At 47.8% G+C, this 13,414-nt stretch overlaps 1 protein-coding gene across 2 annotated transcripts in view; it reads right to left on the reverse strand.

Moving 5' to 3' along the window:
* SEPTIN5 (septin 5) overlaps window positions 1-12,476 on the reverse strand; it is a 45,927-nt gene extending 33,451 nt beyond the window's left edge. The window contains exons 1-2 of one of the 2 annotated variants that reach the window (XM_030501743.1): window positions 12,329-12,476; window positions 12,185-12,195 (exon numbers count right to left, since the gene is read on the reverse strand). In XM_030501743.1, the coding sequence (XP_030357603.1) occupies window positions 12,185-12,195; window positions 12,329-12,371 (54 nt within the window). In that variant the 5' untranslated portion in view covers window positions 12,372-12,476. Of the gene's footprint in view, window positions 1-11,673; window positions 12,065-12,184; window positions 12,196-12,328 lie in introns of those variants that run through there. The other variant, XM_030501742.1, reaches the window with a different exon arrangement.
* Between the last annotated feature and the right edge of the window lie 938 nt (window positions 12,477-13,414).

The raw sequence follows: 13,414 nt of genomic DNA on the forward strand, positions 1-13,414 counted from the left end.
GAACATCAGAGCTGCTGTTAGGATCTTTCCATAAAGGCACAGGGTTTACAACCCAACTCTGCCATTTTGGCAAATTTCACCAGTGATAATTCAGTATAAAATACTTCAGCCAGACCAGGCAACTCACTTTGACCAGGACAGACCTGCAATACTAGTATTGTCCTGACAAATTCTGAAAGATGGTATTTTCTACCAGATTCAGGAGTGGCATTTTATCTCTCTCCTTATCAAAAACCACAGCCTTAGAAACAAACCTTATCATCCAACTGCATTGCTGAAAACAGAGACCAAAGCCCTAAAACATTGCAGAGGGTCATTAAAGGACACCCATTCTAAATCATATTGCCCACTCCTCTCCAAATCCTTTCCACCTTAAGATAATTTCTCCCCTGAAACAATGAGTGAGAAAGCAATCACAAATGTTCCTGCCCCAAGCTGAATAACTTATGTCACTGCATCAGGAACACAGCCCAACCACACTGAACAAATTGGGTTCTCAATAACTTCTGTTCTTTGCAAATAACCTTGCTGTGACACTGGTTTTGCAGCCATTTCAGCATTGACTTCCACTATAAAGTTTATCCAATCAGTCATCAATATAATCTCTACTTGCCTTGTAACAAAACTGTTAATAGCAACTCATAAATGCAGTCCTGATTTAAAGGAACAGGTAGTTGTAAACTCCTCTCTCTGGTAGATTTATTTTTTAGTGGTGTTGCTGATTTCATTTATTTCTTTCTGAGCTCCACCTGAATATTATAAGAATACTAAAGTGCATAAGAGAGAAGATGGGAGATGTTAAGACAGCAGGCACTGGAAGAACAGACTCTGTGAAAATGTCACCTATGAAATTATTATAATGGATTTCTGGAAGTCAGAACACTGAAACTGTACTAAAGACGACATTAGACAAGACAAAGTAATTTGACTGTAAACGCTGTGGTTGTTGGACACACAAGGTGCAGCCATACACAATGTTGGAAAGAACCTGGAAGCAACGGAGTGGAAAAATTGTTTTTGCTGGATTGTGTTTTTCTAAGAGTCAACCCAAAGGAAATGGAAACAGCCACACAGGTAAGATGGAAAAGCAAGACAGGACAAGGAACACTCAGCTGAGCCAATAGGTTAGCAGGGAGCCAGAAGCCTCATGCAATGTCAAGCCACAGCAGGCCAAGAGTAACTGCTCGCTCACAGCCCTTTAACAAGAATGGGGTGCAAAATCAGGTTAGGTACCCATGAACAGCTCTTGGGATGTGCAGTACAGCACCAAGTCAAACTTTTGGTTTTTAAGAATCCAAGGATAACCATCTCCAAGCAAATCCCAGAACCAATGTCACATGCAGAACAAGGAGGGATTTTCTTGGGCTCACAGCCTGGGCTCTGACTTGCCAGGCCAAACATCTCTTGGTATTTATTTTCTGAGATTTATTCTCTAGTCATGTTTTGCCCCTCACAAGGCCTGTCAGAAACATGCCACCTCCTCACAGACATGCTAAATGTCACACTGTACTGGCCAGACTCAGAGAACTCTGAGTCTCCGAGCCCCAAAAAAGCAGCTTAACCCAGAGATACAGTTCTGTCCCTGATGTGGCTGTCCCTGCAGCTCACGATAGCCTCGCATGCCCTCAGACCACAGGAGGTCAAGTTCTTTTCCTTCTTATCTCCAGCCCCAAGAGGGCAAGAAGGAAAAGAAAAACCTGTAACATGAGGATTTCTAAACCCCAGTACCAAGGACCAGGACAGAGGAGGTCTGGTTTTATGTGCACAAAGGGAACATGCTCCCTTAGCTGCCCACCTCTGGAAAAAACTATTTCCACTGTATATGATCAAATCAGTGTCAGGCCAAATTCATGGCCCAGCCTTAAGAAATTTTGATGGGACTCTTTCCTGACGTAATTTTGCCATAAGCGGGGAAATCAGTTTTTCTTTTCAGGCTCATTTCTAAACCATTGCCTTACAAATATGAAGCAGAATCTGCTTTCCACTGGAGAAAACACATGCTGGCCTATTACTGCAGGATGCCAGCCAAGAGGTGGGTGGATGCCCTAATCATTTAATTTTTTGAAAAATAATAGTTATTTGTCATGAAGGAAAAGACTTAAACCCCAAGGGACAAGCTCTAGGAGCCTAGGAACACACATGGATTCACTGGAGCAACAAATTAGCTCAGCCTTTGAGCATACACAGCATGTCTGAGGAAGCAAGAGCAGGGGGTTCATCCCCCCTGATATTTCCTGGATGTTCACTGTCGTTAACATCATGATAGGTGAAATCAAAGTCTTCCAAAATGTCCACGTCTGTGCTGTGAGCTCTGCCTCACAGAGACACACTTTAGTACCAAATACGCCTGAGCGCAAGATGCAGCACAGGAACAAAACACATGAAGAAGCCTTCACACGCTTTGCGAAGAAACAGAAGATGGTTCCTTAAGCTTTCAGAGTAACAAGCCCCATGGTATCCCTTGTTAGCAACCCCGTGCACACACTGCGCTGCTGCTACATGAACAGCAGCCCCAATAACACCATCACTTGTTTACCAGAAGAACAATTCTGCTATTGACCAACACCTGCCCATGACAGTGTGACCACGGGAGGAGCAGGGAGATGTTCAAATGACACTGGCCATTCAAATTCGGCAGCAAAGCTCCTGGCACTGGCCGGAACCTCTGAGCAGCTGCTGAGGACCAGCCCTACCACCTCAAACAGAAAGGCTTTCACTGACATTAATGAGAGCTGCTGAAAATAATGCCATCACACAGCTATGAGATGGCATGAAGCCTTTCTGTTTGAGGACCAGCAGGCTGAACAGAGCAGCCACTGAGGAAGAACAACGCTGGGCTCCATCCAGTCACTTCTGGTTTATTTAAATTGCTGTGAAGTCAAATGCCGTGAACATGGTGTGAGCTGAGTGTGGTGGGGCAGGGCAGGAGAGGCTTATCCAAGTGATGAGAGGACACACTCCTGCTGCACAGTGATGGTTAGCAGGATCCCAAAACAGATCAATCTGACAGTACTGGGGCGTACACAGAAAACATGCCTCTAACTTGCTCACCTCTGTGCGCCTGGTCTGAGCTTCTGAAGTGTCAGCCCCAGGGCTGCCCACAGACTAGCGCAGATCCAGAGTGTTTGGCCGCTCAGTGGACCTGGAGTCCTTCCCAAGCATGTGCCTGGATTAACTTCCCAGTGAAAGTCCCAGGTCCTGTTAAATAACTGTCCTCCCCGATATCCACTTCCCTCATAAATACATTCTCTGCCAAGGGCTCCTTTCAAGGGGAAGAGAGCTCTTAAAAGTAAGCAGACAAACAGCAAAGGCATTAATCTCAGGGGTGAGACACAAGCGGTTTCCCTTCTGTGTGCTCCAGCAAAGGGCTCCAGGGCGCTGCTCCACAGAAACCGTCTACGTGGTCGGGACTGTGAGCGCAACTGCTGGGAGATGAAGGATCATCTCAGACAGCAGCTCTCCTGCTGTCCTCATGACACACTCTCGCTCATCTCAGCACAGTGCAATCACAGCAGCAAGGCTTTGCTGCAGGCCAACTGCATCACTTGAAGTTTAACCCCTGCTGCCTTGATTCAGCCCACTGCAAATACCAGCTCCTGAAGGCTGTGATGCTTCTTCTATTGCTGTCTGATCCCAGCTGGCACCAACTCCTCTGAGCAGCAGGAACCTCTGAGAATCTATAGCATCCTAAAAGCCATAAACCTCCTTGACATTTTTTACAGCTGGTCTTGGGCAGAGGGAATTTACTATTGGTCCAGATGGACATTTCCAGTACTGCCTCTACATTTCCAGGACTTCACATCACTTAATACCCAATGCAGAGACCCAGGGGAGCTTTAAACTATAAAGAAAGCACGGCCAAGGGGACCACGTATGTAGGGCAGGCAGATAGCAGATGCCTTTGTGACTCATATTTCACCTGAATATATAATTAATGTAGTATGTAATTTATTAAAAAATAGAAGTGGATGTAAGACTGCAGGATCTAAAGAGACTTCATGTGTGTACATATCACAGCAAGAATGAGCTCAGTGCAGCAGGCAGGATTAGAACAGTTCCCACACTGAGGAAATAGCCAGGAGAGATTACAAAGGCCGAAAGCAAAGTGACTTGCCTGGGAAGTGATCTTAAAAGTAATTGCAATACAAACTAATGCAGTAAAAGGCTTGGCCTTCACTCTCATGTGTGTTCACACAGCTCCCAGCACCAGGGGTCTGCAAGGAAAAACGAAACAGTCACTGGAGCCCTGACCACATCTGTACTGCCATGGGCTTTGCCTCGCAGACAGCAGAAGGAAGACGTTAAGCCACTGGAGCCTCTTTTCCCACAAGCTGAGTGGCTCTTTCTTTCTCCCCCTTCCTTGCTTCTGCACTGAGAATGTCCAGAGGTCAGTGGGACGGGCTCGCTCCCCATGGCCAGTCTCCAGGAGCTAGCGCTCATGATCCTGTGGTTTATTTGCTCAGCCCGTGCTCCAGCTCCCAGTTCCCTGCCAGGAGTCATTCTGGGAGAACAGTGCCCGCTGCCCCGGGTGGGGTCAGGCAGAGACCATCCCAGCTCCATACACACACCCTGGACACACTTGATAACAAGCTTCAAAACAAACAGGGCACTCCCAAAGTTCCCAGGAAGAGCAAAGAGCTGAGCTGAACAAAGCTGGCAAACGCAGGACCTCAGCTCTCCTGCTCCTTGGCTCCGAGCAGTCGCGCAGTACAGCCACTGCAGTGGCACACAGGGATGGGTCTGCCACCCAGTGTGCTGCTCCTCTGCCCCCATCAGCTAACTTCAGGGTGAGCACTCCGGTCCTGGCACTGGCTGTTACTTCTGTCAGCTAGTGCCACTGTGCAGAAAACAGCCCAAATTTAAAAGGTGAGTGAAAAACTGGAGTTAATTCTATTAAGGGCTTCCCACCTCTGACTGACTTTACAACTGCGCTGGCTCACACCCCCCACCATCCTGAGCTAGCATGAACCACACAGCCTGAGATCCTCCAGCACGCTGCTCTTCTAAGCCTCTCTTAGCCCTCGCTGCTATGGCACAGCACCAGGCTGGTACACACTGAAGGCTGCACAGCTGTATTCAAAGAGGTTTCTGCCATCTTGAGCATCCCTGCACTCTACTGCCCTGCACAACATAGCTACATACCTCTTCTAGAGCTGAACTTCAGCCTCAACTTCTCTATTTCTTTTTTCCTTTCGACTTCAGGAGTGAACAGTTGTACCAAAGCCAGAAACTAAACAATTCTCCTCCCTCTCTTGGCATTACATCCTTCCAGATGCTTGTGCACGGTTCCACTTCCTGTTCAGCTCCTGGTCAACACTTAGCCAGGCTTTGCTCATTACCAAGCCTGTCGTGCAGCCCTCCAGCATGCTCTTCTCACAGCCACCTCCAGCACGCGGCTGCTGCAATGCCACTGGGGGTACCAGCCACATGGGATGGGGCTGGGAGTGACAGACCAAGGGAAGGCACAGCAGCCTAGAGTGGAATGTTAGCAGGCCGTAATAAATTTCAATTAATGCACAGGAAATACACTCACACAGGAGAGAAGGAATTAAGAATATTAACCCATTCAGCCCTCAAAACACAAAGGACTCTTACTTCAGTTGGGAGCAACTGATCTCTTCTTCCACTTTCTGCAGCCCAGCCCCTATGGGTAGCATTGCACATACAAACCCTTCCTCTCAGCACACCCAGTGCCACCTTCCCCTATTCACTTTAAATAGTATTCCTGGGATTCCAAGTGGTGGATGAACAGCAGCACACATACTGATGAGGAGCATGTATTCTGGGATCTGATCCCAACTTTTCTGATGCTCCACACACAAATCCAGCTTCTGAACACTCCTGTGGGAACAAGATGACTGCAAACCTCTTCACAGCTCCAGGGACAATTCTCTGGGAGAAAAGGAACGTGTAACAGCAGACAAACATTTTTTCCTGTGCTTCGAGGCTAACCACACTGTAGACATACACGCGCGCACACACATGGACCAAATCCAGCCCATATGTGAATTACTCCAGAATGCTATGAAACAACTTGCAAATGCTTCACAAAAATCTGAAGTCACACAATGTATTAGAGATGCCACATGTTTCTTTCATGAGTATTAGAGGATCATTTTGTGTGGTTTTGCTGTCCCGGGGAAATCTCTGCCTTGGGGGGAGAAAGTCTTAGTGTTGGTGAGACAGAAAGCTCTGCAGGTAAGCAAAGAAGGTGCCCTCCAGTTCATGCTTTGCTCTCCAGGAAAAAAGTAACAGAGAAGCCACTTGAACTTGAAGAGAAACAACATGAGAGGAACCCTCTTGGCTTAGCAAAGAGATATCTCAGCAAGAAGTGCCTGAAGTATTAAAGATGGAGCAGAGCTCTCCAGGCTTAGATTGTGCACATATGAGCAGTAGCTGCAGCACAGTGATAGGAGACGCTGCTCCTATAACCATAAATAACAGTTTTGTTCCTAGGAACAAAAGAAGTTTGTTCCTAGGGAACAAAACTGTTCCCTAGCAGTTTTGGGACAGTGTGGTGTCCCAAAACTACTAGGGAAACCCCTTGGACTGCACATTTTAAAATAACTTGGCAAAGCTCTAAAGATAAACAGCAGGGACCCAACCTGGCCTGGCACAGCAAGCAACCAGTTGGCTGAAGGTGGACTATCCCCTGGATTTCCAAGATGTCCGTTTTATTGGGTATTTAATGAACAGCAACTTAGACTGAAACTGAGGGCAGGCAATATGGGCTCTAGAAGGCACTGAACCCTACCAGTTGTTTCTCTTTCTAGACTTGCCTTTCCTAAGCTTTTGCAGAGACCTGTCATACCCCCTTAGCTTATTGCTAAAACAGTTGACTGAAGAATAGCATCATCATGAAGTCAGTATCATTTTTGGGAGTGTTAAGCAATTTTAAGAGACTCCTTGACTTTGGAGACTAAAAACATTCAGTGACTGAGTTTCTCCTTCATTCAGATGGCAGCAACACTGTCACCTCTGCAACTGTGAGCTGCCTTTTGTAATGCCCCAGCCACTGCAAACCAGAAGCTGAGCAAGTTCACAAGCATCTCTTGGAGTTAAATAAAAGTTGCTCCTACTTCATTAGCATTAGCAAGGATCAGGCCACATGTCACACTCACGCACTTGGCCAACATGCCCGACACAGCCCTGTGCCATTCACGGAAGAGCAGTGGAATTTTGGACTCACACACAAGTAGCTGAGCAGTTCGTGGAAATTCGAGGGACAGAAATCCCTGCGCAGGAAACACTTACTTCCCCCTTTTCATAAACTGCAGATTTCTACTTGCACTGAGAGGGCTGAACCCCTGCCCTGCACTAATAACCATTTATCCATTTGGAGCATAAATAATTGAAGAGAGACAGCAGCAGCAGCAGGCGGCAGATTCTGCGCCCAGCTCTCCAGCAATTCTGTTTCACCATGCAGTCCATGTGCTAACCTCTTTTACAGCCCTTTTCCAAGAAGCCAAACAGACAAAGAAGGGGGGAAAAAAGAATTCAAAAGTGCCCAGGATGGACTTCCCTCCGCAGCCCAGAACAGCCCATCTGTGTGACATAGGGCCGTCCCGCAGCAGGACTGTTTAGACAGATGCATAGCAGAAGGACAGGCAGGACTGAACCTCCTGACCCACTGCAGTCCCACCCAGCTCCTGACACACTGTTCTGAGCACTGAGCCTTTGCCCAGTTCGGAGGGTGAGAGACCAACATTTGTCTTTTGAAACAGGCCAAAAAAAATTAATGAACCACACAAGGCTTTTTACAGAGAAGTAAAAGCTTCCACTCCTATGCTGCGTCTGGCCAAGATACACTGGGACATCAGAAAGACAAACAGAGATGTGCTGCTGTAAGAGTGTTTCCAGTATTTACCCCCAGATTCTGTCACTAATTTGCTACTCCCTTTCTGGCAGGCGCATCTTGGTAGTCGGGATGTAAGACCAGGGTTGGAAAACACAGAGGTTGGAAGAGACGTTAACATGGGGAGTCAAAGAGAAACAGCCTTGCCAGGGCGATCTATGACACAGTGAGAGACTATCCAGCTGTGGTGAAATATTCCACTCGCCAGCTGCAAACATAATTTTGTTTTCTCTAAGCAAAAACCACCCTGTCTGCACTGATACAGAGCATGACAGACAGCACAGGAACACAGCTCCACATTGCCACTCCCAATGACTCAAAGAATCACAACTATAAAGTAAGTGGTTTAACTCTGAGAGAATTAAAAGAGTCAGTGGTACTCTGCTCATCTGCCAGGTTCCACGCTTTTCCTCTTGCCTGTGCAGAACTTTCCTCTATTCACATGATTACAAGAGCTGCTATTGTAAGGAACATACTTTGGTGAAAGATGGCAATGCCACAAACATATAATGGAGGTACGGATCCTCCAAGCTGCTCCAGCACAGACGGTGAGGGGATTCTGTAAGGCCAAGCTCTGCTTCTGGTCTTTGTTGTACAATTGCTGTACAAAGGAACCTCAACTCACATGATACTTTTCATCACATGTTTCACAAAACTAAGCTAAACTAACTAAGCTAATTTTCACTACATAGGTATCTACAGAGAAATCAAAGGTGACGTTAAGGTCATCCTCAATCAGCTCAAGACACAGGAATCACCACTCCTCCCTCCTCTTAATCTGCTCATTGTCATCAGCAGCTACCTGCACTGGAGCTGTGCTCAGTGCGTCAAGGGTGGTATCTACACGTGTCTCGGGTACCTCTGCACTATGCAGAGCATAGCTTTTTCAGGGGCCCCACTTTCTTGTAAACCCATCTGGGCCCATCTCTCCATAAGCACAGTAGAGAAAAGGAGAAGGCAGTTCAGCACACACTGACAGGGAACTGGAGGATTTCCATCATCCAGTGTCCTCTGCAAGGCAAGGCTGGGGTTGAAGGTTGACCTTAAAATGATGCACTATGTTGATACAGTTGCTATTTTAGATGGAAGACATCTCTGCTGTTGTAATATCTACTGTTCCAGGAACACTGGAAATCTCTGCATCTTTCTTTTTTTTTCCTCTAAGAAAAAAGCAAAGGAGTGTGAATATAATTTTTTAAGATGTGAATCTCAGATTCTCAAAACCTGAAACACAAAAGCAATGAATTCAGGAATTCTCAGTGCCTCCCAATGACTCACACTGAAACCATTCCTCCAGTCAAATTACCTTCTGCATAGCATCTTCTCTATATGCAGTACCCCCATATATATTTTTAATGGCAAGCAGACCACTTCAAAATATGCTTAAGTAGAAAAAAGGACCAAGCTAAATGCAAAAGGCACAGCCCTGTAATTTCAGACCCACTGAAAGAACTGGATTCACCAGATAGTCTCCGCTCCCACACCCAAACAACTTTGCAAGTTGATGGGGTGGGGAGAGATCAACTTGGGAAGGAGAGGTTCCCATCCTCCTGATTTAAAAAGAAACAATGACTTCAAAGCACATTAGAGACACGGGCCTGAATGAGCAGAAGCCAGCTTCAGAGACGCAGCAAGGTAACACCCCAAACAAACACACGCCAACAACATGAGCTAGGAGGCATGTTCTGCAGGAGTGTGCCAGGAGACTCCAGTTTAACTAGGTATTTGGGAGGTTTCACCTGTACTCCTCCCACAGCAACACCGCGGGCTTTGGCAGAGCGTCCATCCACTGCACTTGTTCTGTTTGGTTCTCAAGTCAATGCTCTTTTGACAAATTGCTAGGTTTCCTTTACACAGGTCCTGCTCTTCTGCACACAGTACATTAGTCACTGCTTCATTTGCCTACCCAGTTTCACCACGAGAATCCCTCTCAGCGCTCCAGCAGTATATAAATTGCCAGGAGAGAAACCATCCCCCTTTGAGAGGTGCTGAACCAAGGTATGAGACTGAGGAGCTTGGTCTCACCAGGCAACCTGCTGTAGAGCTACAGACCACAAACTGTTTCCCCCGAGTCCAGGGTCTTAAACCACAACCCTCCCCCTTGGAAGATTCTGCGTGCACAGAGACCAGCATCAAGCCTCCACTGACATCAATAGCACGAGTTCAGTACCAAATACACCAGTTAAGAGGCCATTCCTTGGAAACCAGAGAGGGGGAGAGTCTACCATTATTTTTTTCTTCAATAAATTATAGCAATTAGAAGTCTAACCTGCAAAACAGAGTCCTCTGGAACTAGACAAATGCATCAGCCCTGACTATGCTACAGGGGAAGTTAGACACATTCTTAGACACCACATTGTTCTATTTTTGGACTCAGTAAGTCCAAATTAAGATTTTACTGAAGGCTGCTCTACTCACATGCACTCTATTGTACTGCCTTCTCAGAAGCTCACTTCATTTCCCAACTATTTATAAAAAAATAGTTTTTATAATAAATGTTGAAAGAGCAGTTCAGGCAAGAATCACAGTTTTAACAAACCTCTTAAACTGTTACCTGCTGCCAGATGTGAGGGAACTGGAACAAGGCGGCACAAGAAGAAAAGTTCTCCTCTCAAAGGATGCTAAATAAAGATCATTTGTGGTTTTATATGTTCACTTTAATTTTAACAGATTGCTTTGTATTCACAGCTTGGTTTCCCTCCACCACCCATGGCTGGCACAAATTCATAATGCACCGCGCTCTGTCGTGCAAGACCCACTCTACACTCTCAGTGTAAGACACTGTAAGGCACATACACACACCTGCACATTTGAGGAGAGACCTCCTTTGCCCCAGGAGAACACTCTCCTGCAGACACAAACTCTTTGGGGTACAGACTCCAGCCCACTCTTGCCTATGCAGTGTGACAAAGGCCCTCAGGAATTATGATAATATCCACAACAAACTACTCTGATCTCTGCCTCACTTCTTCCCCTGGGGAATGAGCAGAAAGAAGCCTTGTACATACCCTGTGCTCCTCTCTATTTAAAAACAAATTAACTAAAGAACAGCATGGGGGTTTTTTGGGGGGGAGGGTCACAAAGCTCCCCTCCAATTCACAGCCTGCATTGAATTTATTACAATTTCAGAAGACATTCTGGATTGTTTTCCTCCAGAAATAACAAGAATAGCAACACTCACAAATCATATCAAATACAAATAACAACAAAATACTACCAAAACTTTAAGTAGCTTGGGAAAAATGCACCCAATGACGCAATTCTCCTATTACCCCTGGATTTACTTTGTTCATCTCACCATTCAATCAGCAGCTCACAAAATACCCCGATGTCTTTTCACAGTGCCCAAGTCTGTATTATATAGGGAAACACCATCTCCTGCAGTGACCAGGTGAATGCCCAAGCTGCTACAACACTAGTTTGCCTTTCTGTGGTCCAGAATGGCTGTGCAGTACCACTGTCTCGGTAAGTGAGGTGTCTGCTGCATATGGAATTAGCGTCTCAGAGAAAGACTGGACTCAAAGGCAAGCCCAAGCCAGGCTAGGAATGGATGGGTGGACTTCTTCCCGCTGCAGGGACTCGCTGCATTGCCCTGCTGTGTTAACCACCACCTCCATCCCCACCTTTGTGAGGCAGAGAAGCTCTTCCATATACAGCAGACATTGCCTACATCATGGTGATGGTGCTAAGGAACACATGGGACTCTGGTAGTAACCCCCTACCTAGACATTCAAGCTCAAGAAGAGAAGGACTCCTCTTTCTCTCAAACACCCTAGATCCCCCCAAATACCAAATAAAGGACAAAAAAAAAAACCAACCCTGTAGATGTCATCTGATTGCATCACCCCTCCTCTCTCTCCAGGACTCAAAGGCATGCCTCTAAGTAGCTATTTGCTTTGCAAAGCAAAACAGATGTGCCCTAACGCCCAAATCCCGGCTGCCTGCGAGGTGATGATCTGCTACACCACCCGGCAGCGGCGAGCGGCAGGACCGGGCGTGTGTCTGCGCATCTGTGCTGCGGAGGGAAGAGGTTGTGATGGAGAGACGTGCTCCTAATGCTGAAATGCCTCTGCCAGCCCCTGCGCTGCCTTTCTCCATTCGAACCTACTCGACACACCCAAATGCACCGCAAAAAAACCCAACCCAAAACGCAGGGAGATGGAGCAGGCAAAGCACCCATTTCCCGGATGAACCCAGCTAAAACAGGGCCACCATGCCCAGCGGCAGGCGGGAATGCTGCCGTGCCCAGGTAGCAGGACACCACCCGCTGCCGCAGCAAGGCGGGCGAGCTCAGCCCCGGCCGCACCGCACCGCGGACCCACCACCTACCTGCTTCTCCTCTGCGGGGCACAGCGAGGAGGGCGGGATGCCCGCGGCGGGAGCCGGCACCGGGGAGAGAAAAGAAGAAAGAGTGAGGCGTGAGGGATGCGACGGACCGCGGGGCGGAGCGGCCGCGCGTCCCCAGCGCCTCACCTGGGTTGACCAGCTTGCTCTTGTACCGCATGCCGGTGCTCATGGTGCCGCCGGCGGCCCTGCCTGCCTCAGCCCGCAGCAGCGCCCGGCGTGCCCGCGAGTGTGTGCGCGACCGGGGCCGCCCCAGCGCTGCCGCGGAGGGGCCGGGGCCGGGCCAGGGCCGCCAATCCCGGGAGCCCGCTCCGCCCCGCGCCCGCCCCGGCCCCGCCGCACCGCCTCCTCCGGGCCCGCGGCTGGGACGGTGACCCCGGCAGGAGCATCACCGCCGCCGAGCTCCTGGGCAGCGCCTCCCGGCCCCCGACACGGCCAGGGCCGGCGGTACTACCGGAGAAAACCCCCCGAACGGTGCCTGCGACCACGGGTCTGGAGGCTGAAACACGACAGAAGGAAGCACAGCCTACTCTCGAGCAGTAACACAACACTCAGAAGGAATACACCATTAAAAAAAAAAACCCAAAACACAAACGCCGAACACAAATGGAATAAATAGGAAATGTATTTCCAGATTTAGCATCTCGAAATACAGTGGGAAGTCCTGATTCATCGTGCAGCCGTACTGTGCAAAGTAGGAATGCATGCTTTGTTTCCATTAAAACATTTCAAAGAGGTGATATGGAAAGTTATTTTAGGTAAAAGCTGTCAGCATAACTTTTTAAGAAAAGGCAGAAGAAGACTCAAATGAATTTTAAACACTCCAGAGGCAGTAGTGGCACATGATTTAAGAACAGCTCATAGGAACCTCAACTCAACTCTAAAGGAGCAAGGAGAGTGGGATGTTAAGGCTTGGGACACCCAGATCCTTCCCTCAACTTCCACAGCTGCAGGGAAGGGTCACATCTTCCACATTTCAAGGACAAGTAAATAATCAGACTTGAAACTCCTCTGAATACAGGACAGGATGTGCTTGGCATGGTGATGACTGCACAAGTGCAAGGACCCTCTCCTGCCCTGCTACAAAACTGACACCAGTGCCACAGTGCTAATTCTTCAAATCCTTGTAGTCATCACAGCCTCTATCTTCCCATTTCTTCCACCTTCTCATTCAAAACATCCCTCATACCAAAACAAAGAGACACTTTTAAGACC

The sequence above is a fragment of the Strigops habroptila genome, chromosome 11 (genome assembly GCF_004027225.2).
Source record: "Strigops habroptila isolate Jane chromosome 11, bStrHab1.2.pri, whole genome shotgun sequence".
NCBI classification, from domain to species: Eukaryota; Metazoa; Chordata; class Aves; order Psittaciformes; family Psittacidae; genus Strigops; species Strigops habroptila.